Here is a 19,738-nt window from a genome sequence, read left to right as displayed (position 1 = left end):
CTGCCTCATAATACTTAACACACTGTCCATGGTGACCAAACATTGTCCCATTATACTTAACACACTGTCTATGATGACCAAACACACTGCCTCATAATACTTAACACACTGTCTATGATGACCAAACACACTGTCTCATTATACTCAACACACTGTCCATGATGACCAAACACACTGCCTCATCATACTTAACACACTGTCTATAATTAACTGTGTGTAAAGTATTATTCCCTGTAGTCCATGTTGTAATATAATTCCTGAACCTGCCCTACAGTCTGTTCTAACCCTGACCGTCTCTGAAAATCCCAACAGAGGAGAGCACAGGAGCGGAGACTAGCACACTGAGCCCCACATGGACAGCTGTCAGCCCTGCACAAACACCAGTTGTTAAAGCCACAGCCTGTATAGTGTCAGCGAGTGTGAGTGTGTTTATTGGCACAAACAAAGGTCAGCGGCAGGCACCTGTTGAATCTCTCAGACTGTGCAGACTCCTGTGTGCCTGCATGTCTTATCAGCCCACACATATCCAGCTGCGCTGACGTGTCGAGCCTTCCCTCGCACACTTCCAGCTCTGGGCTTGGGGTCGAGCATGCGGAGCAGCAGCAGAGGGCACTGACAATAAACACCCCTCATTCCTCATGACTCCTCAGCTAGATTCTGCTCCACCAGTAGACTTACATTAGACACAAACTAAAGAGACGCACATGCTCTTCTTGGGAATGCCCAAAGGAGCCAGGCGTCACTCTCCGGGCTGCGTTAAGCTGAGGAAGGAAAGGGGAGAAACTTGCCGTGACTTGTTGAAGCACACAAGTCCTCGCAGCACGCTGACAGAGCAGGAGAGAGGGAAGGGTGCGGGGGGAGGGGGGGTGCGGGGGGGTCCTACCGAGATAGTTGCGGAGCTCCAGCAGGACTTTGGGGGGTCCTCCGTTGAGCTGGATGAAGAGCGAGCCGAGGCAGAAGAGCAGCAGCGCGGCCATGCAGAACGCCAGGTCTCGCGGGGCGCAGCGCGGCCACGCCGACCACAGCGCGCCTTTACCGCCCCTGCGCTCCCGGCACGCTTCGGGAGTCTCCGCGGCCGCTCTGGCGCTGGAGCTGCAGCTGCTGCCCAGGCCCTTCATCCTCTCACCACATGGAAGCGTCCACAGCTTGTCTCAGCCATCAGCAGCGCGAGGGGACCAGCTGTGGCCCAGCATTCACACAAGCGTTGACCAGCTGAAGTCCAGCTGAACGGTAAAGGCAACCAGGCGAACTCTAGTCCTTCTCTGCCTTTCTTACTCACACGTTCTCCCCCTGCGTCTCTCTCCCTTTCGCTCTCTCTCTCTCTCTCTCTCTCTCTCTCTCTCTCTCCACACACACTTTAACTGTCCCTCGCTTTCTTTCTGTATCTCTCTCTCTCTCTCTCTCTCTCTCTCTTCGCTATGTTCGGGACTGGAGCGGGGGACCCATCCTCTGTCTAAGCTGTGTGGGCTCCGCGCTGGTGTCAGATTACTGAGCGCCGTGGAGGAAAAGTTCAGATGGAGGATGGAGGACGGGCCCTGCACGAGCAGGAAGCTTCGCTCTGCCGCGCCACCACGTGGATGAACAGTGTAATGTTTCTTGAAAAGGACTTGAGCCCTCTCAAGCAGAAAGCAGAACCATAACCATACAGAGTAGATTAAAAAAAAATGTGGTATCTGAGGACTGACTGGAGGGTGGGGTGGGGTGGGTGGGGGGGCGGTTGGGTAGGACGATTGTAAGGGCCTGAGGACAGGGGTCTAAAATGTACTAGAAGATTTTTTTATTAATTTCAATATTAAGTAATTGAGGGGCTCAGTGGGAATTATTATTATTAGTATTATTGTTATTATTAATAAAAAAATCTTTACAATAAAATAAAAAAATCATTTTTTATAGAGGGCATCAATCTTACATCAAATAGTGAATTCCACTCCGTCATGATGTTACGCTTCAGGGGTGGCGTGACCTCTGGCAGTGGGGTGGGGGGCCCAGTTTTCATGGGGATCAATATTCACATTTACATTTATGGCATTTAGCTGACACTCTTATCCAGAGCGACTTACAAGGTTACTGGTATTACAGAGGTGGGCCAATGTAGTGTTAGGAGTCTTGCCCAAGGACTCTTATTGGGGTAGCGCAGCATAGTCACCCAGACCAGGAATCAAACCCTGGTCTCCCACATGGTGTTGTTGTAACTCAGTGGCAGGTGGTGGTGTTATCTGTTGCACCACGCCAACAACCACCAATATCCCTGGCAGCGCCCCTAACTCGTCCCAAAATTGTAATCTACAGTAAAAATGAAATGAAATGTAGGTCACAAATAGACGGGCATCCTGTTTACAGACATTACTGGGGGTGTGCGTGCAACCAGAGGGCACAAGCTAATCACTAGGTCATAATGTTAGATTGTAATCAGCGTAGATTTCACACAGTTTACAGTTTACAGTCTTGTTGACTCAATAATAAAACATAGTAAATTCATGCCAAGCTCATAATTAGTTTTGAATGTAATCATAAAATCAACGCTGCTGGTAAAACAACATGAATAGACCTTATTTGCATATTTCAGCTAAAATTGACTATCATTGTGATCTGCATAACTTCCTGATTTGTAGCACTGTTCAGCTTTCAAACTGCACCGAAGTGCTGAGGTTATGGTGTTTTTAACAGTGCAGTGTTTGTTAGCAACAGTAGCCTAGCATAGTAAACTTTAGCTATTCAGATATGCATAAGTGCTCATTTACAGTAACCTGCTTTGCTTTGCTCTGAGCTTCTCCAGACACTGTGGAGTGTGACCCTCTTAATTGAGACCATAAGGGAAGTAGTACAGACGTGTGTTTAAGGGGGTAAAGGCCCCAGAAAGCCTAGATCTGTGTTTTCTATCTGATAAATGTTTCTTGCTCTTGTGGGAACACAATATACACGTACATAGTATAAGAGGCGTTCCAATAACCAGTAAATGAAACATGTTTCGTCACATTTCTCTGCTCTGTGGTGTAAACTGGGAGGTGCCTATATAGGGGAACGGCTGCATAAGCAGTACCCTCACTATTCTCAAAGCTGATGTGGTTTGTTTCTCCCACACAGCTTTAACTAAATCATTGGCTTGTCCCAAGTGTCCATACTTGTTCTTTTGTGTACTGGTGTGTATGTGCATGTGCTTTCTGGTAAGCCTTCAACTATGTCCTGTTTCTGTACCATGCAGAATTACAGTACACAGTTCACACTAAACAACTTGAGTATATTAATGAGTATACACAGTATATATCATACACTTTAATATGTTTTCGATGAAATGTCGAGAAATGTTATATAATAGAGCTCTAACATCAGGAGAACGTTAGCCAAACTGAGTCCCACAAAACAATGATGGCTTCTTGACACCCCTCTAGCCTACACCTGACATCTGTGTCAGCAATGGGTGCAACTCAAAGAAGCTGATTGCATTGATTAGAACGGGTGTCCATATATATATAGTCTGTGTGGGTATTTCAGATGTGTAAATAACTTCTTATTATATTAAAAAATAAGTTGTAGAACTTTACACAAAAAATACATATTTTTACAATATGGCAGTATGATGGTTGCCTTCATCATGGACGCTACTTTTGTTGGTGGTTTCCAGGTGAGAGAAAGAGAGTAAGGTGAATTCCTCTTGTCGTGTCAGTTGATGTAGAGGGGCAAAATGCAAGACAGGGCTGCAAACTCTTTCACATTGTTTGTGTGACACATTCAGTTAGCTGTAATCTCACACTCTCATGCCACACTTGCCATTTCTGACACGTTTTTAAAGACCCTTCTTTTGTCTCCAAAACACACTATGGACCCGCAACAGCAGTCTTCTGAAGGAGAAACCACAGTGGCATCACGGAAGCGAGTACTTGCGTTCAGTCCAACTTACATTTTGAATGAGTAGACTCAGAATACATCTTAACAACTCATCTCAACAATACTTTTTACATTTGTAGGAGAATATTTGTCCGCTTAAAGCATACTCAACAAATGACTGACTGAGCTGAACAGTCTCATTCTGACAGTCTCAGTCTCATTCTGACAGTCTCAGTCCCATTCTGACAGTCTCAGTCTCAAGTCTCAAGTCTAATTTTCCAGTATGATCAGTTAGCAAATATGTATTTGACAATATACTGTAAACATTTATTGTCTTAATCATATTTGATTTTTTAAAGCAAGGCACGCTGTTTTTGAATATATTAGGTAAAACTGCACACAGTTGTAGGGAAAGCACACAATTACATTAGGGTTAAGTCATAGGCCTAACTGGGTATGTATATAGGTATCAACATTCTGAATATGTAACTCTCAGATGTATTGTAATGGTAGGTATTACTGACCACATTTAGGATGGTGTATCTAGACAAAAGTATTAAGACACCTGCTCATTCATTGCTTCATCTGAAGGGTCTTCTTTGAAAATCTAAAGAATCTATCCTGCTTTTGTTGTCCAGGGAAGGCTTTCTACTAGATTTTGGAGCCTGGCAATAATCATGGTGCCAATATGTTCATATGTATATGTATCTGAGTCCTATTTTATTGGCAGTACTTCCCCACTAGGACTAGATGTCTCTGTCAGCAATGGCTGCACCTTCTAGTAGCTCAATGCATGTATTAAAAGGGGTGTCCACAAACATTGAGACATATAGTGTATTTGGCCACTGCTGCTTTTTCAAGGTTTGACCCCATGGAGGCATGGATTTTACAAGACCTCTGAAGGAGTCCCAGAAATCAGCAGATAGTAGATTCTTCAAGTTCCATTGATGATGTCAGTGAGAATGGAGCATCCATGACCCTTACATTTGTTATAAGGATAACAATAGGAGTAACGCTTGGCCTGTTTTAAGGTTTGTGTGCACATTGGCTTAACTAGCGTTGTGTATTATATTTTGAAGCTGATGTTGTGACCTGTGACAGCAATCGTTCACTTTTGTGTAATAAGATCAGTAGAAACCTGGACTAAGACCAGCCTATTCATATGCACTTCCCTTCCAGTGCCTTAATCAAATCCCACAATACAATATAATGTCTGTTATTTCACGGAGGTCACACTATACGACCTGAATTAAAGTCTAAATTTAAAGCAGCTGAAAATAAGGCATTTTCCACCAGTCGCCCACCTTGGCAAAAAGGCACATTTGTCTGTCTGCAGTTCTTGTAAAGTGTGAAATAACCAGGTCATAAAAATTGACCTGTGTCCAGGTCAAAAAAATCGTCCCTCAAGACAGTTCCTGTAAGTTTCTTACAATCTTACAGATGCTTTTGTTGTAATCTTTTTACACAGCTGCTTTTGAGTTAATCAACTTGAGGACACCAGAGTTCAGCCACCTCAAACTTCCACCTGATGTTGTATATATCAGTTTATGTAAACAATATACAATATACACTCACCAACCAAGTTTCCTAGAAAGATCCACACTCCTACTCATTTACACATTCATTATCAAATCAGCCAATCGTGGCAGCCATGCAATGCACCAGGAAGTGTTTACATCAAACATCAAATGCCTTGTTGAGAGGTAAATGGAGACTGAACGGACTGGCTGGCTGCAGTGATTCAGATAACCCTACGATTGTGCTGAGCAGAAAAGTGTCTCCCAATAGTCCACATGTCAAACTTTGAGGCTGATGAGCTACAACAGCAGAAGACCATAGCTGTGTCCAAAACCGTGCCCTATTCACTATATGGTGCACTTTAACAATCCCACAATGCACTATAATATGTAGTGTACGAACTATGTACAATAAATGGACTGGGAGAAATGAATATGAGCTCACACACACAACAGGCTGTCCAAAATTGTTCACTACCTTGTGGGATTCGTCACTATAAACTGTTCCCTATAATAATGCTCTATATAGTGATCAGGATTTTCACATGTAGGTGAATAGGACACTATTCAAGAACAATCAAGAACAGAAGGCAGAGGCTACAGTGGACACAGGCTCACCAAACCTGGGCAGTTCAAGACAGGAGAAATGTATGCTTGTCTGACAAACCTGGTGCTGCACACAGATGGTAGGCACCAACAGCATGATGTTGTGTCCATGGATGTTTTTATTGAACACTTTGGGCCCATTAATATCAATCAATCATCGCTTGTCACAAGGACAGTATTGTTGGTGACCATGTGCATCCCTTCATGACCAAACCTTCCAATCTTCTAATGACTGCTTCCTGCACCATGTCTCAAAGCAAAAAAAGTCTCATGAACATGATAATGAGTTCCAGTGTTTCTCAGAGGCTTTTCTTCCCAGTCATTTGATTGGAATCCAACAGGACACCTTTGAGATGTAACATATTCTAACTTACAATGTGATGTTTTACCATTTTAACCCCAATATCATTCAATTTGGTTCCAATAACAAATCAATTGATAAATGTATGGATATCTAGTCAATAGCATATCACATTATTTAAAGATGACACTCTTAATTATGGGTTTTCCTCAAGCCAATGTCCAGAACATCATAATGTCTAACTTGTATTTTCATTCAGTGCCAGATCCTGTGTGTATATTGAAGTGGCCTAGTAGTGAAATTAGATTACAGGTACTTTCAGGTCTTTCAGCAGTACATATTGTCAGTTTTACACTGAACTGGACAAAGTATCAATATTTATTATTAGAATTAGAATAATCATTTACCAGCCTGTCCAACCTTTATTAAGAGCTTGATTTTCACACTCCACTTTTCTTTCTTTAGAGCCGCAATGTGAAGTTCTCATCTCTTCCTTATATGTTTGTTATTCACTTGAGTCGCTTATCATAATTAACAGATCTGACTGGTTAAGTAGTCATGTGTGATCTTCACCATGCAATTGGTCTGTGAGTTTTCCAGTCTGCTAAAGTTTGCAATAGTTTATCGGTCCACATTAGCCTATTTGAGGCATCTGCTCTACTTCTGATCTACTTCATATGAGTGAGCTTTATCCCCCAGACCAGTGATTATGTCGACAGTCAAGATTCAGTCAAAACACACACACACATGCCTCCGAGGCAAAGGATTTCGTTTATTACGCTTCAGAATGACAAATAATTTTAGACCTTTTTTTTTTCAATACACAAGCAAAATCTTTATAGACAATCATTAGCTAGTTGAAACCAGATAAAATCATTTGTACACATATATTTTACAATAGGTACTGTAGCAGGACACCAGCTAAAGCAATATGCAAAAGAGTATTGCCATTTCTTTTATATAGTACAGCTAATAATTACAGTTTGATATGAAAAGCAAAAAATAAGTTATTTAAATATCAATTACATATACAGAATGTGCAACGCCTGCCCACCATTTCATATATGTAATTAGAATTCATTTTGATTTTAGGAAATGCGAATTTTAAGATGATTCTGATAAGTAATTAGCTTGGAAAGTTAATTCTTTAATTAATGAGCAGTGACATAACCAGGAATTCCCAGGGAAGAACCACCCAGCTCAGGGAGAGGCGCAGTCCTCTTCACCCCTCCAGAAAGTACATGATAACTGCCCGTCTGTGAACTTCAGATATTTAGCCAATCAGAAATAATGGATTTTCCAAAAGAAAAGTCCATCATTTGTCTGTCTCTATAAAGTGCATTTTTACAGTAACATTTTATGAAACGTATATTTACATTTTGTAAAACTCCACAAAATCCCAGAGATGCCCCCCACCCTTCTGATTGAGTTTTTTTTTAATAAAGGCATCCACTTTGAGGAAAGATCTCCTGATTTTCTGCCGCCATTTAAGACATTTCATTTGAGTTTGAGTGCCACGGTGGGCCTACTGGAAGTTGTGCTGCCACAGATACAAAACCTCACATGGAGCAAAAACGGCTCCCAATAAAAGGTGCCACAGTGTGTGTGAAAAACTTTGCAAACTCACAGTTAAATGATCGGCATATCATTTCAGTCCTAAAGCAAACCTGTTCAGCCTTCTTTATGAGTTCAGATCTAGGAAGTCACACAGTCAGCAACAGCTCTGGCTTTCTTTTGTAAACCAGCGAGATTTGATGCACAATCGAATGCAGCACCTTCTGCCATCTGGCGTAATATCAGTAAAAATATGCCATGTGCTGATAGGGCTGATAAACCCCTCCTCCCCCAGCCAGATGTGTGTCTCAGAATTAAAGTAATGCCTGCTTGTTGTGAGTGTGAAACATGCACTCTCTCTATCCGTCTCACACACACAGTACAACTGTTTCCCCATTAAATCAATTGAAGATCTGTACTAGTCATGTGCCGATATTCAATAATGAAGTATGTCGTGATAGCTGACATTCACTGGTAGTCAAACAAGCAGCAGCTTCAGATAAGATCTGGTGATCCAGTGCTTTAGCTGATGTTTGTACGGCCATGTAAGTGCATAACAGGATCGAGCACCTTCTCAGCTCACAATAAAGGTTCCAGTGCTGTCCTTTTATACACTTACAAGAGCTTCAAATGGAACCATGTTTGAGAACCATAAAGAACCATGAGATGTTTGAGTGTAAACAACTTCTTAAAGGGTTGCTTGATGCAAGGTCCCTTACATTCGCATATGTCTATTGCAACATGACTCCTTATGAAACCCTAAGTGGTTCTACTATGGCATCACTCAAAGAACCATTTGAAGCACCTTTTATTTGATGTGCTCTCTAGACTACCACGGGTCAAACCCCCAGCTCAAACAAAGTAATGCAGGAGAAACGACATGATTCCCATTAAAATTGTTGGGAAAACAGAATTCCAGAAAAGGATGAGAGCTGTGCCATTACATAAAATACCATCAGGGCACTTCATGCCATTATTGCTATTAAAAGTGACATTCAGGACACTGCATGTATGTATCATACATGTGGTGTTTTTCTACAATACAGTAAAGTAATACTGTAAACCCTAACAAAAGATAAAGATTTTATATCGGCACATGTCTAGACTGTGTTGTCACACACACACGGCATTGTCAGCTAGCAGGAAATTCTGTACGACTCCACAAAGAGACAGAACAGGCATCTGTTCTTGAGCTCTACCGAGCAGAACTGACAACAGCCAACATGAGCCTTGATGTAGAGACAGAGGAGGTCAGACTGGAGGAGTGTCAACATCTGTGTTTTAGACAGACATACCACTCACTCCCTCACTCACACACATATATATAAACACACACTGTGCTTGATTATTTAAAGAAATATGCTACAAAATACATTTCCCTCAGCTTCCATCGAATACTTGGACGTTGACTCACAGGGTGTGGAGAAACCCGATTGGCCTTAATATACTGTTATGTGTGAGTCAGTTTAGTCCATTCTAAAAAAAAGTGGAGGGTTTATGACTGTGTGCTCTGCATGGCTGAAGCCTGGAGGTTTTAAACATTGAAACAGTGCTGAAAAGTTCCCAGTCGAAGCACTCGCAACTGCGGAAAATATACAATACATTAAATATAACAACACATCGCTGTTGTACTGCGTCAATCACAAATGCCACTGCAGAAGGTGAGTAGTATAGTCATAAGCATTTGTATGAATAGTTGCATCATAAATGGTGGTAAGGCAACATTAAATTAACTTAGGAATATGTCATTGATTTAGTAATAAAGGCTGATCTTCCAGGATAGATGCAGAGTAATGTGTGTTAGATATTGAAAAATTAAATGCATTGAGTATACAACATTATCTCAAACTAACTGAAGATTAAAAAAAAAGCCAATGCATCGTTACATCTGAACCACTTGGCACTGAAGATGAGTGAATATTTCATTTTAATGTAATGGCTTTGTTATTAACTATACAAATATACTCTCTCCACTGTCCTGCGTAAGGAAGCGTAATCCTGAGTTGGAATAGCTATCCCAACATGTCGACATTGTGCTTGAGCATTCGATAAATGACCAAAGACGTGTCCTTCAATATCCATGTCTTTGAGAACATGAACAATCAACATATTTGAACCTGTATTCAGTGAAATTCCTTTGGCCAGGCTACATCGCCTTGTTGTGCTTAAAGGAGCACACAATTGTTTACCTTAAAAATAAGCATTTTATCAAATGAAGAAAAAAGAAGGGGAAGTTCGATTGACAGTCCTTTTTCTTTAAATCCTTACAAAAGTTCAAAGCGTCCAGAAAAAAAAAAAAGTTGTGCTGTCGCATAAAAGGCAATCTTTCCAGGTCATGGGAAAGCCCTTTTCCTGGCCGCAATTAAGAAGACCTCATCGGAAAAGGTGACGGATCCCTCTTCATGGAAGCCATGCAGTTCTTTTGGGTAAACCTCAGCAAATGAGGGCAATGAAATCAGAGAAGGAAAGCTTGGAAGATGAAGGTGGATGTGTTCTTAGAACACTGTAGTTCTGCACATGTTCCTTCCTTGTCCTCCAGCACTCAGCTCTCCATCAGAACCAGACATGTTTCTCGGCCATGGCTGTTCATTAATTGCTGAGCACAGCTCACATGAGGGTCGTAAGAGCCCTCGTGCGTGTTAAGACTGCGTTGCGCTGTTGGCTGTGACTAGTCTGGCCTCGCTGAGCAGCCGGCGTATATGCCTCTCCTCCTGTAGCCCCGCCTCCCGCACTCCTGCTTCTGTTAGAGCTGACAAATGGCCCAGAGTGTCATAGCCTGCAGCTGAAAGGAGGTCAGAGTACATGGGCATTCCGATGGACACCAGCCAATCTGAAACAGAGCTCAAATGAACTGGAGACGTAGGTTTCCGACTCATGTCGGTCAGACCTCCTGAGGGAATCTGTGGAGAGGGCATTCAAAAGAAACATTACATTCATTTCAAGACAAACGGACCAAAAGAAATATCAGAATAAAATAGATTTTTTGCTAACTGTATATTTGCTAAATGATACCAGGGAATTTACCACTGTTTTACTGTTACTAACATTGGACATAAAAGCCCAGAAGACACATTCACTGGGGTTTTTTGGATAGCAGATAAAATGGCTATGTTTGTGTTGTAGCCGTTATGACGGCTGGCCCTTATCAGCACCACTGTAATGAAATCAGATCCACAGACCTGATGCAAGTCTAGTCTTGGACTAAATTGTAGTGCTAATGCTTAGGCCTAATCTGGGAAACATAATGGCTTAATTATTTTGAATACCCAGAATATTAGAACCAGGTGATCAAGACAAGACACAACAACCATATTCAACCACACAGGTATTTGGCCTCTGCCTTTAACCCATCCGGGAGGGTGAAGGGCCTTGCTCAAGGGCACAACAGTGGCAGCTTGCCTAGCCCGGGTATTGAACCAACAACCCTGTCAACAATAGCCTGGTGCTGTAACCGCTGAGCCACCACTGCCCGCACAGGAAGTTTTTACATTATTCAGAGCTTCTTTATTATTATATAATAGAGCTGCGAAAAAGTCACCAGGGGCTAAAACAACAAACTGATCTACTGAATCTTCTTGTTCTGTGTTCATAAACATATCTGCTATCTAAAAATGTCTGGCCTACAGCACATGATCAGGTACAAAACTGGAATGATCACACACTTCTCTGAATCACATGCACTGACACACAGTAAGGAAAGTGTAATTGTGGTGTAACAAGTAGTGTAATTAGAATGTATAGGCCACTCACAGCCATGCGGTGCTCCTTGCGGAGCTGTTTAACTCTGATCTGGTCCAGGGTGGATGCCATGTCCTTCGCGGGCTGCTGGAAGTCTTCAGAGTATCTCTGCACCAAGGCCTGAGGAATACCACAGCGGCCATGCTGGAGAGAAACAGAAAAGGCGAGGAAATGGAGCCATTAACCTGGGCAAACACAGGTATTATAAAGAAAATACAAAGATACAGGGTGGTCTGTTCAGCTCTATACTGAAAAAGCACACTCGTGACATTTAATCATGTACGAGGTTCTGAATGCAGAGCAGTTCTTTTAAAGTACAGACAGGTTTATCGCAATGCTGGTGGAACCAGTACAGCCTTTGTCTCTGTCTAAGTTTGAACAACAGGGCGAATTAGCAAGCCATAAAGTGTACTTCATGTGGCTTTTAAATGGACTGTAGGGTTAACCAGAAACTGGCTCTGTGTGTCGAGTGCTTGGAAACGAACGCTGACACACAAACAAGCAGAACTTTTATATGCCAATTAAAGAATTATGGGGGGAGTGAGACTCCATCATTTCTTTAATATACGACAAATTATGTGCCCTAATGAGAGGTAACAGTGCGCTAAAGCTACGATAAATGGTGAGACCTCTACAGGAACCAGACAGATATCTGACTCTGTGAGAAAGTTTAATCTGTTGGCACAAGACATGGAGAGACCCACAGAGTTCTTGAAAGCTGACAGTGTTCCAAGCAGATGTGCCTAACATACCAAATGGAAATGTAATTACATGTTAATTATATGGTGCTTAAATTATATAAGCCTGATCAAGTTGAGGAAAAGATGAGTCAAGTCCAGCACATGTTCAGTGGACCAATCAGTGGACGAATATCATCTGACTGCGTTGTTTCCAGCACAAATAAGACAATAGATGATACAGTATCCTGCACTGCAGCTTTAACTCATAACAGCTTTTTCTCAACTACCAGACTAATTTGTTTGGTGGCCATCAAAGCTTGTCTCCTCGTAAATGTAAAAACAGAAGCTCTGCTTTCAGTTTCACCTCCGCTCTGACCTCAGAGTGTCCCGGGGGAGGCCCTGGTAACAGGCAGTTAGCTTTCAAACTCTGAAGTCTTAGGACTGCAGAGATGACAGACTGTGTACACACACCAGTGTACAAAACTCAACATGGTCTACCGTTAAAGCTCCCCTCTTTTCTTGTAGATCACTTTTAGTCTAAAATGTCTGTGCCAAACCCAGTAGACCTGGGCCACCCCCCCCCTCCCCAACAGGCGAAGAATTCTAAATTACAGGCAGGCCAAATCCACAGTTATGCTCTTTCCATTCAGACGCCCACTGCTATTGCTGGCATGGCACAGAGGAGAGGTAAAGAATCCAGCACATGTGATAGTTATGTCTGTAGCAAACCAAGCATTTAACAATACAAAAATCAAAAGTAAAGCGGCTCTCAAGCCAGTCGTTTCCAATTAATACCTCGTCTCCAGCTGTGGATATCTCTGTTTCGATTATGGATGGAAATTTAATGGATTTACTTAAGTAATGGGCTGATGTGAGGGGAAAAAAGTGACTTTATGGCACTTCAACAATTTGTTGAAGTAGTAAAGAAGTCAACAAGATGGGACATTTCACAGCGGCTGACATTCTTTAAAGATAAATTTGCTTCTGCCTCGCTTGTGCATCAGCGTATTGATCTACGACTGTAATAACATCACTGACGCTGCCAGTTATTTCCAAAGGAGCATTTAATTTCATGGGTTTGTTTTTTCATTTTTGTATTCATGAAAGCACGATTCACTTAAGATGTCAGCACTGAAAGTTGCCATCCAAGTAGTGGCATGAACAACCCAGAGAAAGACTACCAAGGGAAACAAAAATAACCCTATAGTCATAGGGAAGAGCAGAGCTCAACCTCAACAGTCAATGTTTTGCAATATTATCTATTTTGAGTACATTTATCTACAAGACAGTAAAGTGAATATGGTAGTGTAAAAATACATTAAGACATAAGCTGTATTACCTTATCTGAGTAGGGCTCTGCTGTGAGGTCAATGCCCTCAGACCCGAGCCTCTCCTCTAGTTGCGTCTCCAAATCAGCAATTTTGGCATGAGAGATCTTCCTGCCTAAGGACATCTTGACTCCTTGAATTTGTGGACAAGCAGTCTCTGGCAGGTCAGACAGCCAGGGTGGAGCCACAGCTGGTGCGCTCTCTGCATCATCTGGGGACACTGGAGAGAATAGTGTGCCTTCAGAGGGACTTGTAGGGCTGCTCACGGGTTTAGGAGGCAGAGTTGGCGTGCTTGGAGTGGAGCCTGAAAGGACCAGTGGGTGGCGTAGGCCGTTTAACAGACGCTCTTTTGACTTTTTGGCAGGGACAGGAGGGGGCACAGGTGGCTTTTTGGGGTGAGTCCGTGGAGTTGGACTTGTAGGGGCTGAGAGGGACTGGGCATCTGGAAGTTCAGGACCTCGGACAGGGCAGGTGGGCTTCAGAGGAAGCTGAGTGGGCACTGGAGGCCTTTCAACTTGACCTGGCCCAAATCTAGCCTCTGGCTTCAACTCTACCTTCACCTTCTGGTGACTCTTCAGAGACATGGCTGCATCCTTTCCCTGGCCGAACTCCATGCTTCCGTGCCGGGCCTTGCCTCGCTGTTCCTTCTTCTGCTCAAAGCTCTGTTCCCACTGCAAGTCCCCTAGAGAATGTGAACGCTTCCACAGCTCCAGGTTCTCCTGGGGTCCGTCCAGCTCCTCGCAGCTGCGACTGGCCGGCATGCGGGACTTCTTCCTTAGGCCAAGAGCCCGCAGGCTGAACCCCTTGATAGGACGGGGGACAAAGTGCTTGGGAAATTTGCGCTCCTTTTTGGTCTGGTGCTGCAGCGCCTCAGTGGAGCGGGTCATGGGGAGGGTGGGGTAGTCTGGAGACTGGATTCGGCCAGACTCGAAGCCAGATGAGCCTCGACTGGAGCGTGAGGTTTTGCGATTCTTACCTGCAACACAAAGCTTCACTTTCAAACATTCACAATTGCATATTAAAAATGCTCTTATGTGTCATGCAGGCAAAAAACACAAGACAATCCATTGCTATGGTCTTTTGTTCTGATTAAGTTCACTTCAGACTCATACAGGTCATCTGAATGCATACAATTACCTTCAAATAGTAAACTCCTACACAGTTCACTCAGAGCTCAACCATGCAAAAATCAGCCATTAGTGAAGTGATATGAAATGTTATGAGAAAATGTTAAATGAATAAAATGTTAGAAGTGTACTCATTGGCTGTGTCCTAAACTGAAAGCAGCTGCCACAATGCCTTGCTGTCCGTGCCTTTTACACTGATAGCTGTTAGTGTTAAATTGACCAATTTATTTGCTCAATAAAGTGTATTTTAAGAAGGCCTAGAGACTACACTTCAATTCAGACATGACTGGGTTCCCCAGAATACTATCTCAGTGGGCACCATTTGCGTTGCATTTCAGACACAGCCAGAGTCCTGTTAGACAGTTTGTTTCTGTGTATGTGTTTAACAGAGATACAGGGAAAGAGAATACAACATGTCATTAAACACATTTGTGAACACTTCTGACAGTTTCTCAAGACACCAGTGTGGTGGCTGTTTCCAGTGGATCTAATTAAGCAAATACACATATTATACCAGACCTATTATCAAAGTACAGTTGTCCATAGAAGTATAATATTTCTCCTGCTTGCCAACTAACACCTTAAAATAACCTCTCAAAGCTCTTCCTAAGGCCAGTTAAGCTACTTACTTTTACTTTTTAGGCTGCTGTTGGGTTAGTTTAATGCTGAATAATCTACAGAGCTATAGTCTACAGTCCTCATGAATTAGCATGAACATGCACAGTTACTAAGATATTATTCTAATAATGTGTGAATATGTAAAATATGAAACCTATTGAATAATACTATTGTATAGTACTGCATTAATGATGGGATTTAGTGCTGTAGTGTGACACAAACACAGAAATGGACCGTTAATGAAATCAGACAGAGTTAATATGAACTGAGGTTTATTTAAGCTAAGTGAGCAGAACAAAACACTGAGATCTTTAGAATGACGTGCATTTTAGAACATGGTCAACAGGCAGAGAACTAAAGAGAGAAAAAGAAAGTGTACTAGAGAGAGGAGAGAGAAGAACACTCAGCGCATTAGTGGGAAGATATAGGAAAAAAAAAAGAACAGCAAGGCTACATCGCATGAAATGTTATGGTATAAGATTTTAGGTTATTTAGAGCAAGAAAATGAGCAATAAGTGAATCTTCTACAAGCAAAATGAAAGAGAGGTCTGTGAAAGACAACCTCTTACTTTAATGATTGACAACTGGCAATGCACTAATACTGTAGCCTTATACCAGGGAACAGAAAAAGAGAAGGGAATGAGAAAAGACAGACAGAATAAACAGAAAGGGCAAGAATGATTTAGATCACAGAGACCATTTGGGGTTTATTTTCCACTAGGGTGGACTGCACACATTTGTCATTCATTCATCACAGACACACACACACACACACACACACACACACACACACACACATAAAGTTGGGTCAGTATCATACGATGCCATAAAAGGGTTAAAAATACAGGAAATGCATTCAAACAACTTAAAAACCAAAGGACAACACAATCCTGGCCTACAGTCCATTTCCTGCATTAAAATTCTTTCACATATAGATTTATTAATAAAACCCCTTCCAAACACTGCTATGTACAGAATCTCTTATTTTTTTGAATACTCATTTTAACCTTTTCAAATCTTTCACCATAATTCCCTTTGTTTAGGCACATATGATCGTGTGTAATGTAGTTCCTGAAAACTTAACACACACACAAATGGCATGATACTCCTGAAATGACACAGTGTGGAAGGACAGAAAAAAGTGGTTTCTGACTCCAGCTGTGACTTCAGCTTTCTCACCACTCAAACTTAAGGTCGGCTCGTTGAGCTTGGAACAGCAGACATATGGCCAAACAACAGTTGCTCTGAGCTCCTAGAAGTCTTTGTCTGTCTGTCTGTCCTTGTGCTACTTATATGTCCTTCAGCACCTCAAGATTCAAACCCTGAGGGGTTGCGTCTATGTGGGATAGGATCCAGAAGAAAGCCTGAGGAACATGGGCGAAAGGCTTAGGCTAACTGAGTCTGGTGTGTTGGGTCAAAGACTGGGAGACAGAGAGGAAGAAGCAGTGCTAAGAGATGAAGAGTGCAGTCTGTAGATGGAGAGGTTGTGATTATGCACTTGGCAGAAAGACAGGAGGAAAAGGAAGAGGAGGTTGCGTGGAAAGTGGGACAGAGAGACAGCATGGCAGTTTGACCCAGAGGCGATGGTGGTGTCCCACTGGCTGTTAGGATACGGAAGCATGGGCAGGAAAGTGGCATGGGCCGCCCATGAGAGGAGGATGTCATGGCGTTGCTATGCTAAGCTGGAGATGGGGAATGCAGTTGCTATGGGGGTGCTAAACTAGCGCCTGGTTACCGTTCTCCAGATTTTCATTGCTTTCATAGCAACCAGAGTCCCGTGGGGAGTCACCCACTATGCCTCGCCCCTCACAGAGGAGCTTCTCCTGAGAGCCAGAGAGGGCACTGCGTTCCGGATCACTGCTGCCTATAAAACAACACAATAAGCAAAGGTTAAGTGTAGTATCTATAATCTGCAAATAATATTGAGGTACTTACTGAAGCATTTCTACTCAAGAATGTTGACATTACTGTGGAAAAGTTTAAAGCCAAACATACCTAACAAAGAGCATCTCACACTTGATTTGAATAATTTGGAAATTACATTTCCTAAAGTGGCCTACGCCTTTTGCACACTATTTTACAACCCTGTTGAGTTCAGTCTCAGCTAACACCAAGGTGTCATAATAATCCAGTGTTTCTAAGGCTCTCTATTAAGCTTTGCAAACATCGTGCAATTTAGAGGAACGCATAGCATTAGCTCTCCAGGAATTCTGCGCCTATGAGTTGTTTTATGAGTAGAAATGTGTGGCGGTGCACAGATGAGAGAGAGAAAGAATGTGCGTGTACTCACTGTCATACTCCTGCAGTAGCTCTACAGCAGTGAGCAGGACAGCCCTGTGTTGAGGATCGCGGATGTTGAGCTCATCCAGATCCTCCTCTTCAAGCAGCTTGAAGGTGTCCAAGTCCTCATAGCCATTAAACAAAAATGTAGGCATGTGCTCCTGAAACACAGACATACACTTTTCAGTACAGTGTTTTCTGTCCATCACACAGCAGTACACCCAACCCAAAAACCCATTACACAGCAAGGACGCTGCATGGCTTTCCTTTCTTTAAACGCTTTGCCACACCAAACCTGCCATTATACACATAAAATCAACACATAAAAGTCGCAATTACACATCAAACGTGGCGTATCACAAATGATGTGTAGCCTAATATACCACTTTGTATCTCTTCTGAGTAAATGTGTGGGTGTACTGCTGTTCTCCCAGACTGCTGTTCTATAATTGGTCTTACTCAAACTCAAAATAACAATATATATGTTTATCCAGCTTGAGGATCTGTAGGATACACACACACACACACACACACACACACACACACACACACACACACACACACACACACACACACACACACACACACACACACACACACACACACACACACACCCATCCCACAGTCATTACACCACCACATACAAGCTTCTAAAGGAGCTCTAAAGGGTGGATCGCTCTCTTTGGGCTGTAATAAAACTATTATATGTATGGCTGAACCTGACCTTCACTTCCATGTGGGAGAGAGTCTCAGTGTGGGCGAGTCTAAGTCTTTCATTACAACACAGACCACCTCTGTTTTCACTCCATCAGCTATCTCCACCTCTCTCTCGCCCTCTCCTGTTCTGTCATTATGGCTATATAAGGAAAATGATAAGACGCATAGAATGCTAGACTCAACACTTTTGGTCTGCTAGTGAGATACAAGCTGTCCCAAGAGAAGAATTGTTTTGCTTATGAGAAAACTTCTGTTTTTGAGACATGTATTGAGCCTATAAATAGGCCTTAACTCTGAACCCTGTGTGAGTGTGTTTGTTAGTACAAATAAAATACCTTTATGTATGAGAAGGTTGTTTTATATAATAGCCTTTTTATACATTTCCTTGATAAAACCAACAAAACCACCAATTTATTTGTTACAAAAAAAATGTTCACATTGGTATATCAGTATATCTATGTATGTGCATTCCCTTCCTCACCTTCAGGTTGATCCTCTCCAGCAGTTCTTCTACAGAGCTGGGCTTGGGAGGTCTTCCCTTCCTCCTTCTCCTCACAGTGCGTTTGGGTTTCTCCTCTTCCTCTGCCAGCACGTCCACATAGATGAACTTGAACGTCCCTACCTTATTGTTCAGCAGCCCCATCCATGTACCCATTGGGGGCTTACTGATGATGTCAATCACATCTCCTCTCTGAGGGAACATATGCAAGTGGGGAGAGAATGAGTGTGTGACTCATTGAATTTATTATTATTATTTGAAGTCTGTGACACTGTATGTATGGTCTGCATATCTTTACCACATAATAACTGTGAACATCATTGCTGTCATGCAAAACTTTTGTATAATTTTTTACTTTTTACAGATTTCAAATCTGGGTTATGCTTTACATTGAGTCGCGATGTCTTGATAGAAAATAGAATAGAAATTCAAAATGACTTTTTACACTGAAAGTCAAGTTGCTACTTTGGAGAAATGTTTTTGTGTATTTGTTCATATGTATTAAGCCCCATTAGTGTGTGTCTGTCTCAATTTGAAGAATGTCCGTACTTTCAGTACCTTTAGCTTTAGAGAGTCTGTATCATAAGGGCTGGGGGTGAAGTCCGTGTGTACTCTGGCTCTGCCACAGAAAGGACCTCTGTATGGCGGCTCTTCGTCATCACCATCCTCTGATTTCACACTCTCACGGTTACTGGCAGACGAGTCTGTAGTGCTTACCGTCTGACCGCCTGTAGTAAGACATTTTTACAATGATGATTTATCTGGCAGGTTAACAAAGCCAGTGCTTAGGACATACTAACTTACAGTGCAATGTGGTATATTTAATAAGTACACTGTGGAAGTTCGCACACATGGCTTATGGTGGGTAACAGCGCCCTCTATGGTTGACAGTACTGAACAACTAGAATTAGAGGTTTTTAAAGATGGTCCGAGCAAACTCACAGCACA

At 42.4% G+C, this 19,738-nt stretch overlaps 2 protein-coding genes across 8 annotated transcripts in view; both read right to left on the bottom strand.

Moving 5' to 3' along the window:
* Positions 1–1,484, bottom strand: part of usta (uronyl 2-sulfotransferase a) — a 97,663-nt gene extending 96,179 nt beyond the window's left edge. The window contains exon 1 of the mRNA XM_072679152.1: positions 884–1,484. Coding sequence (XP_072535253.1) covers positions 884–1,118 — 235 coding nt within the window. The 5' untranslated portion in view covers positions 1,119–1,484. The remainder of the gene's footprint in view (positions 1–883) is intronic.
* Positions 1,485–7,001: 5,517 nt separating this feature from the next.
* The window catches only part of sash1a (SAM and SH3 domain containing 1a), a 292,885-nt gene continuing 280,148 nt past the window's right edge, over positions 7,002–19,738 (bottom strand). For all 7 annotated transcript variants that reach the window (XM_072679097.1, XM_072679105.1, XM_072679134.1 and 4 more), the window contains 7 exons: positions 19,349–19,518; positions 18,773–18,982; positions 17,585–17,735; positions 17,030–17,158; positions 13,561–14,525; positions 11,554–11,685; positions 7,002–10,703 (listed from right to left, as the gene is read on the bottom strand). In XM_072679097.1, coding sequence (XP_072535198.1) covers positions 10,443–10,703; positions 11,554–11,685; positions 13,561–14,525; positions 17,030–17,158; positions 17,585–17,735; positions 18,773–18,982; positions 19,349–19,518 — 2,018 coding nt within the window. In that variant the 3' untranslated portion in view covers positions 7,002–10,442. The remainder of the gene's footprint in view (positions 10,704–11,553; positions 11,686–13,560; positions 14,526–17,029; positions 17,159–17,584; positions 17,736–18,772; positions 18,983–19,348; positions 19,519–19,738) is intronic.

This window comes from Salminus brasiliensis, chromosome 1 (assembly GCF_030463535.1).
Source record: "Salminus brasiliensis chromosome 1, fSalBra1.hap2, whole genome shotgun sequence".
In the NCBI taxonomy this organism is placed as follows: domain Eukaryota; kingdom Metazoa; phylum Chordata; class Actinopteri; order Characiformes; family Bryconidae; genus Salminus; species Salminus brasiliensis.
Note: the sequence above shows the minus strand (reverse complement) of the source record. Positions and strands in the feature narration are given on the sequence as shown.